Here is a 16,061-nt window from a genome sequence, read left to right as displayed (position 1 = left end):
GGCACATCGCTGACTCACGTTCAGTCTGTTATTCACGAGTAACAGACCTGTGTAACTAATCTCAGACTTCTTGAAGCTGACAAAAAATAATGGTTTGGTTTTATTTCTCATCACTGGGAAATATCTTTTTGGATTCCAAAAAATTAAGTCAGGACATTGTCATTCTGTATATGTTTTAAAATCCAGTGTATTCCTCTTGACTCTGTTCTTCATAGTTCTTGCTTGTCAAGTAGATTTATTGTATGGTATGAAAATAAAGGCATAATTCCTTGGGGAACACAAATTTAAAATGTGCTAGAACTTCCACCTAGGTGGCTTACAAAGGTGCTGAACAGTTGCTGTTGCATAATTATACCTTAAAGAGTAAAAGTAATGAAGACTTGTCTTAACTTTCTGTGAAGTATATCACACTTGTCTTTTTTTAAATGATTTTTGGTTTTCATCATAGTACAGTCCTATGCATCTGTTGCAACTTTCCATAGTTCCTCATGAAGATTATTTAGTTTATAGAAGTAAAGATGTTAAAATTTATTTTGAAAAAAAGAATTAGGCTCGTATTGTTGCTTGCATGAATGATTTTGGACAGCTTTGGCATGTTTTTGGCAAACTGAAAACTAAGATGAAGTCTATTTTTAGTTGTTTGTGACTGAATCTTTTCTGTCATCCTTCAGTGAATAAAATATGTAAGTTTAATGATGATTAATGTAATCAGGTTTTTACAAATAATTCAATGCAAATGTAATGTAGCTTCTAAACAACATGCAAGTGGCCAGCATGGCTTCTTAGTCTATCCATGAGCACTTCTGTTTCATTAGAATCATTTTTTGGTACATGTGCCCTGAGATGGAAGTGTATTTTTATAGAACACAGGAATTTTAATTGTGTTTCATGTCAAAATCCTTCTTTTCTATTTTGTCATTATAGCAATATTTGACTGTGTCTTCCAGGTGCTGGGAGATAGTTGGTTTTTAGTGTTTTTTTTCCTATTACTACTTATCTTAGAAGAATTACCACATAATATATTTTAAAGATTTTGCTTTTCATTATGACTTGAAATTTTTCTTCTTCCAGAATTGGAATGCTCAATAAAAATTCTAGTATATGTCTTCAGTAACACACAATGTGATTTTCTAGCATACTTATAAAGAAACTTGAAATTTAAATGTCATGTCAACTAAAGTAGGGAAGAAAGAACACAGAGTTAAAGCAAAGAGGAGACTAATGGTTTATGTTGATATATTCTCAATATATGAAAGGATAGAAAACTATTCAACTAGTATGAAGCAGTCTGATCTCAATAGTTCATGTTTCAGTATTTCCAAAAATAATTCGTTAAGTATTAATTGTATGAAATGGGTATAAAAAGTAGCTAAAGTACATAAAAAACAGATACCTTAAAGACATAATGGTGTATTATAGATTGTATTAAAAGTAAAATAATCTTCCAGCCTGCAATACGTACAGAAAGATTTAGTGAGAGTTGATAAAATTTACAAACCTTGTTTCTTGTGATGTCAGTGTTTTGCTGTTTCTTGCTGCTTGTAGAATAGATTATACTAGTGTTTGTATGTGTGAAATACTCCATGATTTGCCTTTTGCATGTTGAGGGGTTTTTAGTATTTTTTCCTATCATGTAAAATGTGTTTGAGATTGTGTTTTTTATATCAATATGAAATGTGTCAGCTTCTGACCCTGTGTGGATGGGAGAAGAGGAAAAGAAGGAATCAGCAGACTTGTTGCAATCTTCATTGGGTTGGGCCAAAGCTGGTGAAAGAACTTACTAATGTATTAAAATGCTTCAACAGGGATTTGCTGAGAACTAATGGTGTAACGTGTTGGTTATGCTTTATCTGCTTCTATTTTTACAGGTTCTGAAGGATGACTGATGCTGGTTTCTGAAATGCTACTTGAAGTCTCCAGCACTGTGGATTGATAAGTAACATGCAGATCTAACTGCACAACCTGGGGACAAAGCATCAGGAGTGCTACTTCTTTTCAGCTCCTTAAGTGGACAGAAGTGCAGTGTCATCTGCCTGCAAGGGAATATTCTTCAACAGATTTTTACAGTTAATAATAAAGACAGCATAGCATCATCCACCTTCCTGATTTACCTTCCAAGACAGGTGGTCTGTCAGCAGCTAGAGGATGCCCGCAGAGCACATAATAATGAAGTAGTGAATTGATACAGCTGCTGCTGCTGCCTAATTGTCAGGATCACAGCTGATAGAACTGTGCTGCCCTTTTTCTGCTCACTTAATCAGGCCAAAACCAGCAGGGTAGACATGGCTGGCTTCATTAACAACCTCCTATTACTGTTTCTTGTTTTTCAAAACATCTGTTTGGGTTTCAGAAGTCCACTATCTGTCTTCAAGAGGTGGGTTATGCAGGAGACCTTCTGTGTTGAGTGCATGCAATCACTTATGATTTTATGGAATTATAAAAATGCATGTCGTAGATAAAAATGTGTACGGTATTTCTTCAGTTTTGGTCACGTGCTCTGAATTTTCTTTCTTCAATTTTGATAATGACATTCACGTCATATTGAAGACAGAAACTTGTTTTATCCATAGATTGCTCTGTATAATGTGAATTTAGGATGACAAAGCAACAATTAATAGAACTCTTTAGATAATGCCACAGGTGTATTTGAGACTACATAGGGAGTAAATATATTTCAGCTGCTCAAGTTACCTTGCAGTATAAAATGATGTTTTAACAAAAAAACATCAACTAGATTAAAACTGGGCAATTCTGGGAAACTTCAGGGGAGTTCAAATGTAAACTTGTACAGATAAACTTTAATGTAGTGTGGACAAGAGAAGTAGCCTCTTAGGTCTCAAAAAAAGTTTTTTTAGTGTTTGTGAGATATATTAGGCACTGTGGTTACCTTGTCACTTCTGTATTTATATATATGTACATGAATATACGTATTCAAAATTTATATCAATGTTGTATCATGTTTCAGATGTCTTACCATTTAGTTCCTTACAGTGATCTATATTTTTTTACAATTTGTTTATACTTTTCACGTGATACAGACTTTGATATCCATGTGAAGTTGTAAAATTTACTGGTTTACTTTACTGTTTATGATAGGAGTTGCTATAAATGTCATAGTGTTGGAATTAAAAATTTCCACTTTACACATTATTTAAATTTAATCTGTATTGAATTATTCATCAGGCACATAGATCAACAGTATCTGACATTTTCCAGTGAATTCTCTATCTGTGCATCCATGTACCTCAAACAATTATTTAGTGAGGTAACAGGTTAAGTTTTCAACTGTTGTTTTCCATACTAGTCATGTCTGATTCCTCAGAGGAACTACTTCAGTAAGTGCTTGATAACTAAGATATTTTTCTCAGCTTATGAAGGAGTGAAATTTCAAGATCACTCTTACAGCTACTCAGCATCGTCAAACTTCTTTACTAGTTCTGAAGACCCTTCTTTTGAAAAAAACATGACAAAAATAATTATTTTTAAAGATATTTCATCCTTCTTTTTAAGGTATAAAGATACTACCAGACCTCTTTCCAGTGAATGCATTGGAAGCAACCGGCCAGTGATTTCACTAGGTCTGTCAGATTTTGCACTGGACATTCGCATGCCTGGGGTGACGCCTAAGCAGGTGAGAGAAATGCAGTTTTTTATTTTGCCACTTACTCTGTTTTTAATAAGTTAGGAAAATAAAGTCTTGTCTACAATATCACTTATATAAAGTGGAAAAAAAAAAAACAACAGGGTAACTTTTATATATATATATATATATAGGTTCATGGAAAAGTAAGAAACAAAAGTAATCTCAAATGACAGAAAAATCTTTTTATGTGATTAATTTTATTTGTAAAATGTTGGTTTCATAAACTGAATTGCTGAATTTCATTAAAACAGGGAATATGAGTTTTATTAATGTGAAATATTTCCAGCTGTGCTAGTAAGACATACTTTTATTTAGAGTTTCAGTGTATACCAAATATCAAATGATGCCTCAGTGAATTTAGCTACATTAAAATGAACATTGCTGCAACTTTGGCAAGCTGAGAGAAAATAACCAAAACCCATTTCATAGAGGTAATACTTTTGACACAGTATTTTAAACCCTTAAAGATAACCCAGAAAAGATACTGTAAACAAGTTATAATGGTATACTGTTCTAGGTTTGAAGTTGCTTATCTCCTACTGAGTCAAGTGAGTAAAAATTTAGACAATAATTAAGATTCTGAACATTAGCACTAGGATTTTTAAGGTTCACATCAAAGTCTGAGATTCTACTGTCATTTCCTCATGTAGTTTCATTAAGTGAGATAAACAGTGATTAATGGAGGGTTTTTTTTTCAGTGAGGCAATGCAGGGAATTATATATGTAATTAAAAGACTAAATTTCTTTTAGGGGGCTGAAAATGCTTGGAAAGAGCAGAGTGTTGTGCTGCAGTAGATGATGGCTCATTGTTTCAGATAGCACTGTCAAAAAGTACTGAAGGGAAAAAGAGATTTTCAGTTATTGGGGAGCAACCCCTCTGGAACATGTAATTTAGAGCAAGTGGTGTCATTCCAGGGAGTGCAAATAGAAATACAGTTTCTACTAGATCTTATTTGTCTGAAGCAAAATATTAAATTTCTCTTTCAGAAAGAGTGAAAAGTACTCTCAGTTCATACAGATACATGTTTGTAATTATGTTTTATTGATTTAACCTGAGGAGCCATTAGTTGAAGAGCTAGGAAACGCATATGAAGGGGTCAGTCACTTCAGATTCCTATTAAAAAAAAAAAAAAGAAAACCAAAACCCAACACCACCAACAAAAGGGTATGGTAGTGAATAGAGGGGACATAACACTGTCCACATTCATATGTACCTGTAGCTGACAGCCTTTATGTACAAAATAGTGTGAAATGCTATGGTGTAGTGTGGGTCTAGGGGAAGGACAGGGGAAGACAGCAACTTGCCAAGTTAATTCCTACAAAGGTAAGTGAAAATAATCAAAAAATAGCCTTACATACTTTTAAGTCTAGCTTTTATTTTACTCTCTGTCTCATCCACCCTTCTCATTTCCCTTCTTCCTTCCACAGTGTCCCACACTAACTGTATAGGAAATTTGGTTCCCATTTAGACAAGTTAAATACTGATATACTCAAGAAGAAGCAATTGCAGAGAAGAAAATTTTTGTTTTCTTGCAGTTCACAGAAGGAGATAGTTCACGTGCTGTTAGTTTATTTTTGTGGCAGAAAGAACATGGAAGGGAAGAATCCTATTTAGAGAGGAAGTTCTTCTGTAGTGGCTTCCTTCTAGCTTGCTCTCTACTTCATGTACCTCTTGGCCCTAGTTGTGGGCAGATTTATATAGCAACTGTGGATCTGCTGTGATTTCAAGTTTTCCATACTGATGTTTCTATAAGAGTGTAAATTGGGAGTTGGACTCAGTGATCCTTATGGGTCACTTTCAACTCAATATATTCTATGATATTTAGATTCTGATATATAGTTCTGCTTCCAAGGTCTATCTGCAAGTTTATCTCTATTCATGAAAGATACAAAAATAAACAAAAGAGCAAGAGGGCAAGTACAATTTCTAAAATGCTTTATTAAGGGCTTTCTGGAGGCATATCGCTATTTTGATAATGCCTAATTGAAGTTCCTGAGTTCTCAAGCATTACAATTTATGTGGGAATGGTGGAAAAAGAAAAGAAAAAACTAGGAGGAGCAGAAATTAGTGGAGAAGATGTGAATGAGTTAAATTCTAGACAACAGAAGAGTATTGTTAGAGCAACATCAGTATGTTCTGTGCTGTCTCTTCTTTATCATGCATGTTTTGTGAAAAGAAAATCTTGTTTCAACTGGACTGTTAGGAATTCTGAATTCACTTTGGCCACAGGTTAGTACTTTCAGGAGAATTCACAAGCTGAATTCTTCTGACCTCTTTCTCTCTTGGTAGCATGCATATGACAGTCATGTTTCTTATCTGGAGTCACAGCTAGCTAACAGAAGGACGTCTGATGGAACTAAACAGTTTTTAATTACAATTCATGACTAGCGTGACCTGAGATAGTCATACAGTCAGAAGGTTTACGTAATGTAAGAACTGTTCTCAAGGACTGGAGTCATCAGTTGTTTAGTCAAAAATATCTCTAAGCTGGAAAAAGAAAGGGAACTTCTGAAATACTACTGCTGCTGAGTTGATTTCTTCCATAGTGTCGTGGTTTAGGCCTGGTTGGCAGCCAACCACAATGCAGCAGCTCTCTCTCCCTTCCCCTCCGGCAATGAGAAGGGACAGAGAGCCAGTCTTAGGGTTCAAGATAGGACTGGGATGGGGAAAAATTCCCCTTTATGATCATGAGCAAAAGGCAGACTTGTTAGGGGAGGAAAAAAAAAGAACATACATTTATTATAGACACTAACAACACTTAACAGAGTAGGACAGTGATAAACATTGCCACATCTTGAGAACACCTTCCCCCCACCCCTCCCTTCTTCCCGGGCTCAGTTCTGCTCCCAATATCTCTACCTCCTCCCCCAGTGGCGCAGGGGCAGGGAATTGGGGGTGCAGTCAGTGCTGCTGCTTCTTCCATCTTTGTTGAGGAGAGCTTCTGGAACTTCTTCCCCCTGCTCCATCGTGGTCCCCCTCTCACAGGAGACAGTCCTCCACAAACTTTCTCTGGCGTGAGTCCCTCCCACAGGCCTCAGCATTCCCCACACTGCTCTGTCATGGGTCACTAACTTTCTCCAACTGGATTCTCTCCCACAGCTGCAGCCCTTCCCGAGCTGCTCAGGTGTGGGACTCCCCGGCATGCTGCAATCCTCCCAGCACTGAATTACAGCAGCGGGGCTACCTTTTCCCAAGAGACCCCGGCCTTCTTCGGGCACAGAACCTTGATGACCCATGAAAAAAACAGAGGCCATAAATCAATGTCTGCTCCACCGTAGATCTTCATGGGTGGCAGGAGGGGCTGCCCTGCCATCTCACCACAGGATACAGGGGGGTCTCTGCTCCGGCACACCTCCCCCCTCCTTTCTTCCTCCGTTCCTCCACTGACCTTGGTGTTCACGCAGCTGCAGCAACTCCTCCTCATCACATCCCTTCTTAAATATGTTATCGCAGACGTGCAGCCGATTGGCTCAGTTTTTGTGCAGAGGTGGAGCTGACTTGGAGCTGGGGGAGCTTCGAGAAGCCTCTGACAGGGGGCCACCCCTTTATCCCCCTCCCCTGCTACCAAAAAACCCCACCGTTCAAACCCCAGACAATAATTAAGATAATTAGAAGAAAATTCCCGTCTGCACAGTAAATTAACAGTATGTTAGGACTTACTGTTTAAACAAGTAGCTTTATGTTTTATCTACCAGGAAGAGATGGGATCAGCTCATTCTGAAAAGTCCAAATTTCAGGTATAAAGCGCAATACTGTTAAGCAAATTGAAGGCTATTTTGTGAAAGTTTTATTAAGAATGTGGGGTAAACATGATTACTCTGCCGGTAGCATGGCTTTGCTGCTGTTAATAGCTGTGTTCGCTACAAATCAAATAAGAATGATAAAAAATGAGAGTGCAATTAAAACATGTATGTCAATTAATCTTGTTCATAAATAATAGTTTGGATTTTTTAGGTACTACTATAAAGCTGAACAAACTTTTCATTGGTAAATTAATTTTGGTACAGCATTTGCTGAGATCTTAAATGTATGCTTGAAACTTCATAAATATTGCTAAAAGCACAAAATAGTGGCAAATGATGTTATTTGGTGGGATATTCTTAGTGTGGAAATGTTGTGTGTGGAGGAGTTCTTGCCTAATGGATTTTGCAAGTTCTTTGTTTTGTTTTGTTTGTTTTGTTTTGTTTGGTTGTTTTTTTTTTAATTGCTCATCTTGAGTTTCTACCAGTAGGTTAGTAGTGACTCATAATACCTACATATTTGATTTTGTAATTTTAGTTTCTCAGTTTGAAGTCTTTGGTTAAAATTTTTCCTCTCATCTCCGGTTTGCTTGGGTATACCATACCAGGTAAAAATACGTAAAACAAGATGGAAATCTTTCGATAGACGTGAATTACTTGCAACTCTTTCTTTACTGTTGCTACAGTAACCAAGTTGAGATCTTGACCTGAGATACCCCAAGACTTGTTCTGACTCTGGAAAAAGTTGTGTGAATAACTTGGTTATTGCTTAGGGTGAAGTTCTGTAAAAATTCGAATTTAGTTACTTGTATGCATCTGGACCCTGGCATAGTGAATATCAATACCAGAGATTTATGAGAAGTGATGCAATTATTAGTGTGTAATGACCCTTTTAAATAAAAAAGACTATTTTAAAGAAGGGAGAGGGGTAGAGGAAGGAAAAGTATGGGCTTTTCTCTTCCCTCCTCCTCAGTGTGCTTTCAGAAGGCTGCATGTTGCACTTCGAAAGTTCTATTCATTTCATCTTCTCACTTTTTTTTTGAAACATCTGAATTGATGGGGTTGTGCATAGTGGAGCAATCTCACTTTTCCCGCCTCTGCTTGTTTCTTACACAAGTTGAAGTCTATGTAATAATTTTTTTCTGAAGATGCATCAAATACGCACCCTCATGGTAAAGTAGAGAAAACTGGACAGAATTATTGTGGATTCTGCAGTGTGTCTTTTTGTAATGCTTTAATGTCAGGATGTTCCTGCTCTTCTTGTGTTTTAAGTCTGGAACATTGACAATTGGAGATAAGTGACCAGAATCCATTTTGTTGGATCCAATAGCTGTTTTTTAATTTCTGCTCAGTTTATCTTATTAGCTAAATACAACCTGGCTTATATATCAGAAACAATATTAAAAACCCTTGTGACTATGCCAGAATGAGTTTTCATGCCAGTAATGGCAAAGACATCAGAATGACCACATTGATTGACTTGCATTATCCATTTGGGCAAATGATCTCTTCTCTGGCTATACCTAGTAGAAGTTAGTTATGGAAGGGTGATAAGAGGTAGCATGGGAGAGTAGTAATGCAAAAACTAGAAGGTAAGCTCCCTGTTTACAGTAGCAACAAGAGGTTGCTGGCTTGGAGTTTAAGTCCAGACTATCATAGAGAGTGATAGTTCTTTGTGTCATGAAATTGTCACGTAAATTTTAACTCATAGATAATCTTGGAGCTTGTTCTTTTCAAATATGTTTCATTTTAAGAAGTTTGAGGGCATTTTGAAAAGCCTTGTACGTATGGTAATTTTATAGGTTTGCTTCCTGTTTTTTTTGCTTTTGAAAAATATATTTTGATAGGGAAGAAGAGGAGATAATTTCTTAAAAACAATGTGGGTAATAGGATGGAACAGTAGGAATGGGTAAGGGTTATGAAACTACACTGTGACTAGAATTGAATTTTAGCAAATCAATACTTTGCCCTTACTGACCATCTATAGGCCTGTCATGTAACTGCTGGCCAGGGTCTTTTGTTAATGAAGTGAAGTTGCTTCAGATTACTTTGGAGGACAATCTGAAGATGACTAATGTAAGGCAATACAAACAAAAGCAAACAGATGGAAACTTCCCCTTTCTTCTCCCAGCCCCCACCCACTACCCTGTTTCTTCTCCAAAGCAGTGAATCTTGTGAATTTTGTTTTCATTTTTTTCTCTTAAAAAAACCTGTGCTCTTTTTTAGGATTAGAATCCTAAAGGCACATCAGGTTACCTAAGGTAAACTATACAATGTAGAGTACACTGGTATTGAAGAGAGATGATGAACATGGAAGAAAGATTTTAACTGGGACATTTGCTACATGTAGACGTATTATAACACTGAGTCAGAGAGGCATGACCGAGTTCTGCAACAGCTCAGACAGAGTAGCACAATACCATTTTAGTACATCTATAATTTCCACTTAACAGTCTTCAGTTAAAAAAGAGCCAAAAATATTGGTACACCTAGACTTCTAATAATCCTTGTAGATGTTATGACACATTGCAAATTCTCAGCCATTGCATCCATGATAAATCCCATTGCTATGTTATTAACTAATTTAATTCTTAATTGGGTAAATGATACTTTTTAAAAATGCATGTTGTCCTTATTTTTAGTCCACACTGTTTCTGAGTTCATTTTGTGTTTAAAGACAAAGAATCCACTGGTTATTTCTACTACAATGTGGAGCATTGCTGCCATTGACTTTCAGAGTTTGGGTATAAGTTTCTAAATCACGGATTTTTAAAAAAAAAAAATCTAATTCTGAACTCAGAGAGAAAAGATAGAGTATTTCCTTTTCTATTTCTAGAAAGCTCTAGTGTGTTCATTCTGTAAATGCATGTAACTAGAATACATGAAGTCATTCACATCAGTTGTATCAGCTGACCTCTGTTCATCCTTCCCATCTTCTAGCAAAAACACCAAAAATGGTTTCTTATCTGTGTACATCACTGCTTTGTGTAATCACATATTGTTATCACCACTGTACCTGTCCTTCCTTCTCAGTTGCATTTAATTATTTACACCTATTTTCAGTGTCTTCTTTTAAATTAGATTTGAAGTTTTTCAAAGCAGAAATTTTATCTTCATCTGTTTAGTGAAAGTCCTGTCTGATTTTGAGTTCATGGATGTAATGAAATTCCAGTAGCTGGCATCTTTCCTTTTTTAAACATCCTTAAAAGTTGAAAAAAATGGTTTGAAATAGTAGCGTAGCTATCAACCTAATAGTCACATTGCTGACATTACAGCCTAATCTCTGTTACATGTAAATAAACCATGACAATGAATTTATTTCTTACAATAGTAATATAAATATCCTACATCATCTTTGGCTACATACCTCAGTAAAGCAGCTGATGTTTTTCTTAGATGGTACTTTTGTAGGACCTGCGTTTTATCTAGCTGACAAAGATGTGAGTGATTTAATTTTTTGTCTGTGTAGTTCACATGCATCTAAAAAATGTAATTTTGTGCTGTTCCAATGATTTACTGACTTTTTTTAATGTGCAAAGTAAAAGCGTTCCTTTCAATATGTTTGCCATATTTAGGTTTTATTCTTCTCAGAGACTGTTTTATATTGCAAGTTCTTTCATAGTTATCCAGGGTGCTTGTAGATGGAAAACCTGGATTTTGTTTGTGGTCATTGCTCTGAGTTTTCTGTGTTTGCATTTTAGTTGGTCTGTATATTAATCAAGGAATCCTTCCAAGGCTTACATGTTGAGTGTTTCCAAATCAACCCAAAAGTCTTTTAGGCAACAAAGGCAACTGTAGCATCAGGAAGGGGCCTTTTTTGAGAAGTTTTCTGCCTGGAGTGCCCATTACACTGTATCTTGTGCAAACTGTCCAGTTGATGCAAGAAATTGTTAGTCCTTTACAGTGCTTAAGCAAGAAAATCACATGTTGAATTGTGTTTTTTTTAAAATAGATTCTGTTCTTCTTTGTTTTAAAGGACATGTGGTATTTGTTGGAGTGCCCAGGGAAGAGTATTTAAATTGATCATAGTAGGATTATGTGCATGAATCAAAAATAAATATATTTCTATGATTGCTGCTACAGTGGCACAGCATTTTTATTCTTTGTGGTCCAGTTATATAAATCTTGTAATAGGCTGAAATACTGCTATAGGGAGAAATCTATTTAGCTATGAAGTCATAGAATTATAGAGCATCCTGAGTTGAAGGGACCAATTATAGAACATCCTGAGTTGAAGGGACCCATAAGGATCATTGAGTCCAATTCCCTGCTCCCTGCAGCGCTACATAAATCTAAACCATATGACTAAGAGCATTGTCCATATGCTCCTTGAACTCTGACAGGCTTGGTGCTCTGACCACTTCCCTGGGGAGCCTGCTTCAGTAACTGACCACCCTCTTAGTGAAGAACCTTTTCCTAATGTCCAATCTTAGCTTCCTCTGATGCAGCTTCATACCATTTCCTCATGTCCTATTACTGGTCACCAGAGAGAAGAGATCAGCATCTCCCTCTTCACCTCAAGTGCTATCGATTCTTCTAGTAAGTTTATAAATACTGAGAAAGTAGTGCATTCCAAGAACACAATGAACCAGAAGCTCAGTAAACCTTTTCACTTTATGTAGCATGCTCACTGATTTATGCTGTTTATTTGGACATTGGGAGGGTGCTGTTACCCCTTTAAATTTTGAGGGGGCAGTGCTTGTTAACCACATCAAATAAATTAAGTGCTAAGGCTCATAAGTATATCATTTTTATATATTAGCTTGTTCAGTATTCCCACACTCATATTCAGAAAGTGTAGAGAATCTTGATGCTTTTTTTCTATGATTTCCTTTCTAAATATTCACGATTTAAAGGTAATTTCTGTTATTTTGTCTTTTAATAGTCTGATACCTACCTCTGCATGTCAGTACCCCTGCCGGTGGATGATGAAGCCTATGTAGGTGAGTACTGCTTGCCTGGAAGAACCTAATCAAGCCATTTTGAAGAACCTCAGCATTTTCTTTTTTTTTTTTTTTTTCCCCTGATATTGACTTAATCTTTGGCTGTCAGAGTTTCTAAAATGCATTCGTCATGGCTAATGCAGAAACAAACTAGAGAGAGCTACTTAGATTCAAGATAACAAATTGTATCTGTAGAGATTAATGAGTAATAGTACTTAAGGAGCTGCATGCAGATGTCTCTGACAGTCGGTACCTAACAGTCACATTTGTATGGTATTGACTTTCTGTCTCTGGCCGGATACTTAATTCTGCTCCACTGAGCTGACTATTTATTGCTGGTACAGGCTGTAAATCCTTTGCACTTAAAGTCAGAGTTGGATGCAGTAATACTCATCTGGGGGAAAAAAACTAAAACCAACAAAGCCCTTTTCCCTTCTATTTTTTAATTTGCTTTTTTTAAATGTTGTGGCATGAATAAGATGACAGACAAATAGAAAGAAATACTGGAGTAGTGTACAAATCAGACAAATCGGCAAAACAACACCATGGGTTCAGAAAGTCTTTTATTTTACCTTGGTTGTGAAGAGAGAGTTTTTCAGGTAGAGAGAAGGCTTGTTGGTTTGATTTAAGACAGTTTCACTATCAAAACACACTATAAACTGAAATAATAGAAAACAATGAGAAGTTAAAATGTCTATATTCTTGCTTTACTCTTTTGTTGTATTTTAGGATATCTGTACATACAATAAATACGGTGGGAATCCTATGTATTTTTTATTGTATTGTATTATGAGACTATTGTTTCATGTGGATTTCCTTGTGGAAATCCTTCAGAACTAGAATGTTGTGTTTAGATTTTCATGTTGTATTGTAATAACTAGAAAAATTAAGAACATTTTTTTCAGTGCTTTCTCTGTATATCTGTTTTGTAGAGAAGTCAGAACCTAACTTCACATTTTGGCTGAGAGTTTGATCCCATAAAGAAAAATGAGCATAAAGGGGAGTGCGTACTGATTTTCATATAAACTACAGTTGCTGTGCAGTGTGTGCAATAGATTCTTCTGCTTTCAAGGGATTCATAGAAAGGCATACTACTAACCTGCTGCTTAAGCAATTTTTATTTAGTGCTTCACTGAGTTGCAAAATTGCACAGTTCAGTTCTTTATTAGTTTACTGCACATTTAGTTCTGTCACTTGGTCTTTACATGTGTTAAAGTCACATAAACTTTCAGCAGTGTTTATGTTTAAAAGGATCTGCTGAAAGAATTTGCTTAAAAGTGGTATTTATGCAAAGTCTTAATGTGAATCATGCAAGACAACCCGTTTTTTTTTTCTGAAGACTGAGTCACTTTTAGGTTTTAGGTGCTTACATGTTCTTCACCAGATTTTTATAGGATTTGGTCACCTTTCCAGTGATTGCTGTACTTAAGTGCATGTCATTACAAAGCAGAATAAGGCCTGGACAAATAAAGCATTCTAATTATCAGGTGGAGCTTAGAAGTGCAAGAGGAACTTGATGAGCAAATTTTAAAAAACCCAACTTGTTCTGTGAACATAAAGCTTTTCCATGATAGCATTGCTTACGACCTATTATATTTGGATGCCTTGAAAATAAAACAAAATTGCTTGCTTTGTTTTTTTCTCTTTGTTCTCTTACACCAAAATGTATAGTCATGTGGTCAGTCTTAAGCAAGTGATCAGTTCCATCTTGCTTCGGTAAAGTCACTGGAAAAGATTTGTCGGGTTGGAGTCTTCACAATCAACGGAAGTTAACTAATCATTGAAGAGAGTCGACTCAAAAATACCCAATTATAGACAGTAGAAAGAATGCAAACTGACCTATCTTATAAAATACCTGAATAGCAAATTAAATCTTCTCAGGAAAGCAATTTTTACAATAGGTATCACCTAAGAAATCAGATGCTTAGTGGAGTTGTTCTTTAAATGTATCTTAATACTGTTAAGTGTTGTGAAACTAGCTATTAACTGACTTGCATGCATGCATTTTGTGTTGCTTAAAGAAGCATAGAAGATTGACACATAGAGAATTAAATACTTATTTTTAAAAGGATAGTGTCTACGTTTTTATGGTTTAAGCAGAGTCTGCCTTCATTGCATTGCCAATAAATGGTGTAATTAACTTTCATTAATTACTGTTTTACCTTGTGATAGAAGCATCTAAAAACTAACATACAAACTGTCACTCTGGGTTACTGTTCAGTGATATATCAAGAAGACAGTGTGTGTTCTGAAGAGCTTCAACATGAGGAGGTGTGAATACATGGAATTAAAACAATAGCTCAGGTTTCTGAGACAGTGCAGTGATAAAACTGAGACCAGAACCTACATCTTCTGTCTCCAGTTCCATTTATTTCCACATAGTGCTGCCAACTAAATGCCTTCTCTTTTCTGTAGTTTTTTTTAACTTAGCTTTTATACTTTAAAAGGACACTTTTATGACCAAATGTCCTTACACTTTGTCCAAGAATCACTTGTTTATTCCTTTTTTTACTTTGTTTTCCTATTTATACCACCTTTCCTTCCCTCCTCTAAAACAGTATAGAACCTGCAGCAGGATAATTTTACTGCATATTTGTGAAATATAAGGGCCCTGGCAGACAGAACTTCTTTTAGAGCATTGTACATGGGCAGTACTACATTTGTTAGTACATAGAAAATACTTTCTATAACTTTTTTCAATATTTTTTATTAAATTTGTATTCACACTTCAGCTTTGATATTCTCCTAAAGATTTAAAACCATTAGACAGTCTTGCTTGCACACGGACATTGGGTATAACTTCGTACTGTGAAGCTGGAGGGATACTATACCAGAATTTGCCAACTCGGTCAGAGTTGGTTCTCAGACATTATCAAAAGAAGGAAGTGATCAAACTTACTTTTGAAGTGTTACCAACTAGAAGGAGTAGTAGAGCAAGTTTTGCCCTAAAGGTCTTTTTCAGGATGTATATATACACAATACCTGTGTATTTTTGCAGATGATGTTAGTTTTCTATGTGATATTCTCTAGTGGAGGGTCAGTCTGTCAAGTCTGAGATTTCTGTCTGAACCAGTTGGTTTTCTGTCCCAGAGGGCTAGAAATTCTGACAAATTGTGGAGGGGGGAATGTGTTTATGTTAATGGGGTGGGTTGTTTTACATTTAGGTTAGTGTTGGGAACATATTTTTTCTTCTGTGAAATGAAATGGCTGTGAGATTAATATGTAAAGGTTATTAATGAACGAGATTAATATTTCATTTTTTCAGGAAAGTATCATCCCAGTTACATTTTAAAAACCTAATGTGGCTTTCTTCCACCTCATGTTTGGTTAATGTTTATGAATAAATAGTCAAACCAGAAACTAGATTGAGTCTTCCATGGTGCAGTCATTGGTAAAAATCAGTTTGACTACTGAGCTGTAGTAATAGCTAGAGGGTGCTCTACAGACACTTGTAAAAATTGGGTCTGACAGCAAGCCACTCAGCCAAGAAAATTGACTGTCATCGTCAACTCCTTATATTCATTCACATGAATGGCCAATAAATGAATGTGTCTTTTTCTTACTGAGTCATGGTAAGTTCCTACCTGTCAGATTATGCTGTAGAAATGAGCTGGAGCCTATTACATTCAGCAACACAAATTGAAATATTTGGATAATTTGTTACGTTTTGTCCACATATGACTGAAATGCTGTGGGTTTGTTACCCTAGTATGACATACGTAAACTTTCCTATG

At 36.0% G+C, this 16,061-nt stretch overlaps 1 protein-coding gene across 8 annotated transcripts in view; it reads left to right on the top strand.

Annotated features, from left to right (window-relative positions):
- Positions 1-16,061, top strand: part of PAM (peptidylglycine alpha-amidating monooxygenase) — a 148,094-nt gene that overhangs the window by 62,679 nt on the left and 69,354 nt on the right. For all 8 annotated transcript variants that reach the window (XM_042787674.1, XM_042787673.1, XM_042787672.1 and 5 more), the window contains 3 exons: positions 1,869-2,374; positions 3,511-3,631; positions 12,270-12,327. In XM_042787674.1, coding sequence (XP_042643608.1) covers positions 2,283-2,374; positions 3,511-3,631; positions 12,270-12,327 — 271 coding nt within the window. In that variant the 5' untranslated portion in view covers positions 1,869-2,282. The remainder of the gene's footprint in view (positions 1-1,868; positions 2,375-3,510; positions 3,632-12,269; positions 12,328-16,061) is intronic.

This window comes from Tyto alba, unplaced genomic scaffold (genome assembly GCF_018691265.1).
Source record: "Tyto alba isolate M040663 unplaced genomic scaffold, T.alba_DEE_v4.0 Super-Scaffold_13, whole genome shotgun sequence".
In the NCBI taxonomy this organism is placed as follows: Eukaryota; Metazoa; Chordata; class Aves; order Strigiformes; family Tytonidae; genus Tyto; species Tyto alba.
The sequence above is the reverse complement of the archived record's forward strand: the minus strand, read 5'-3'. Positions and strand labels throughout refer to the sequence as shown.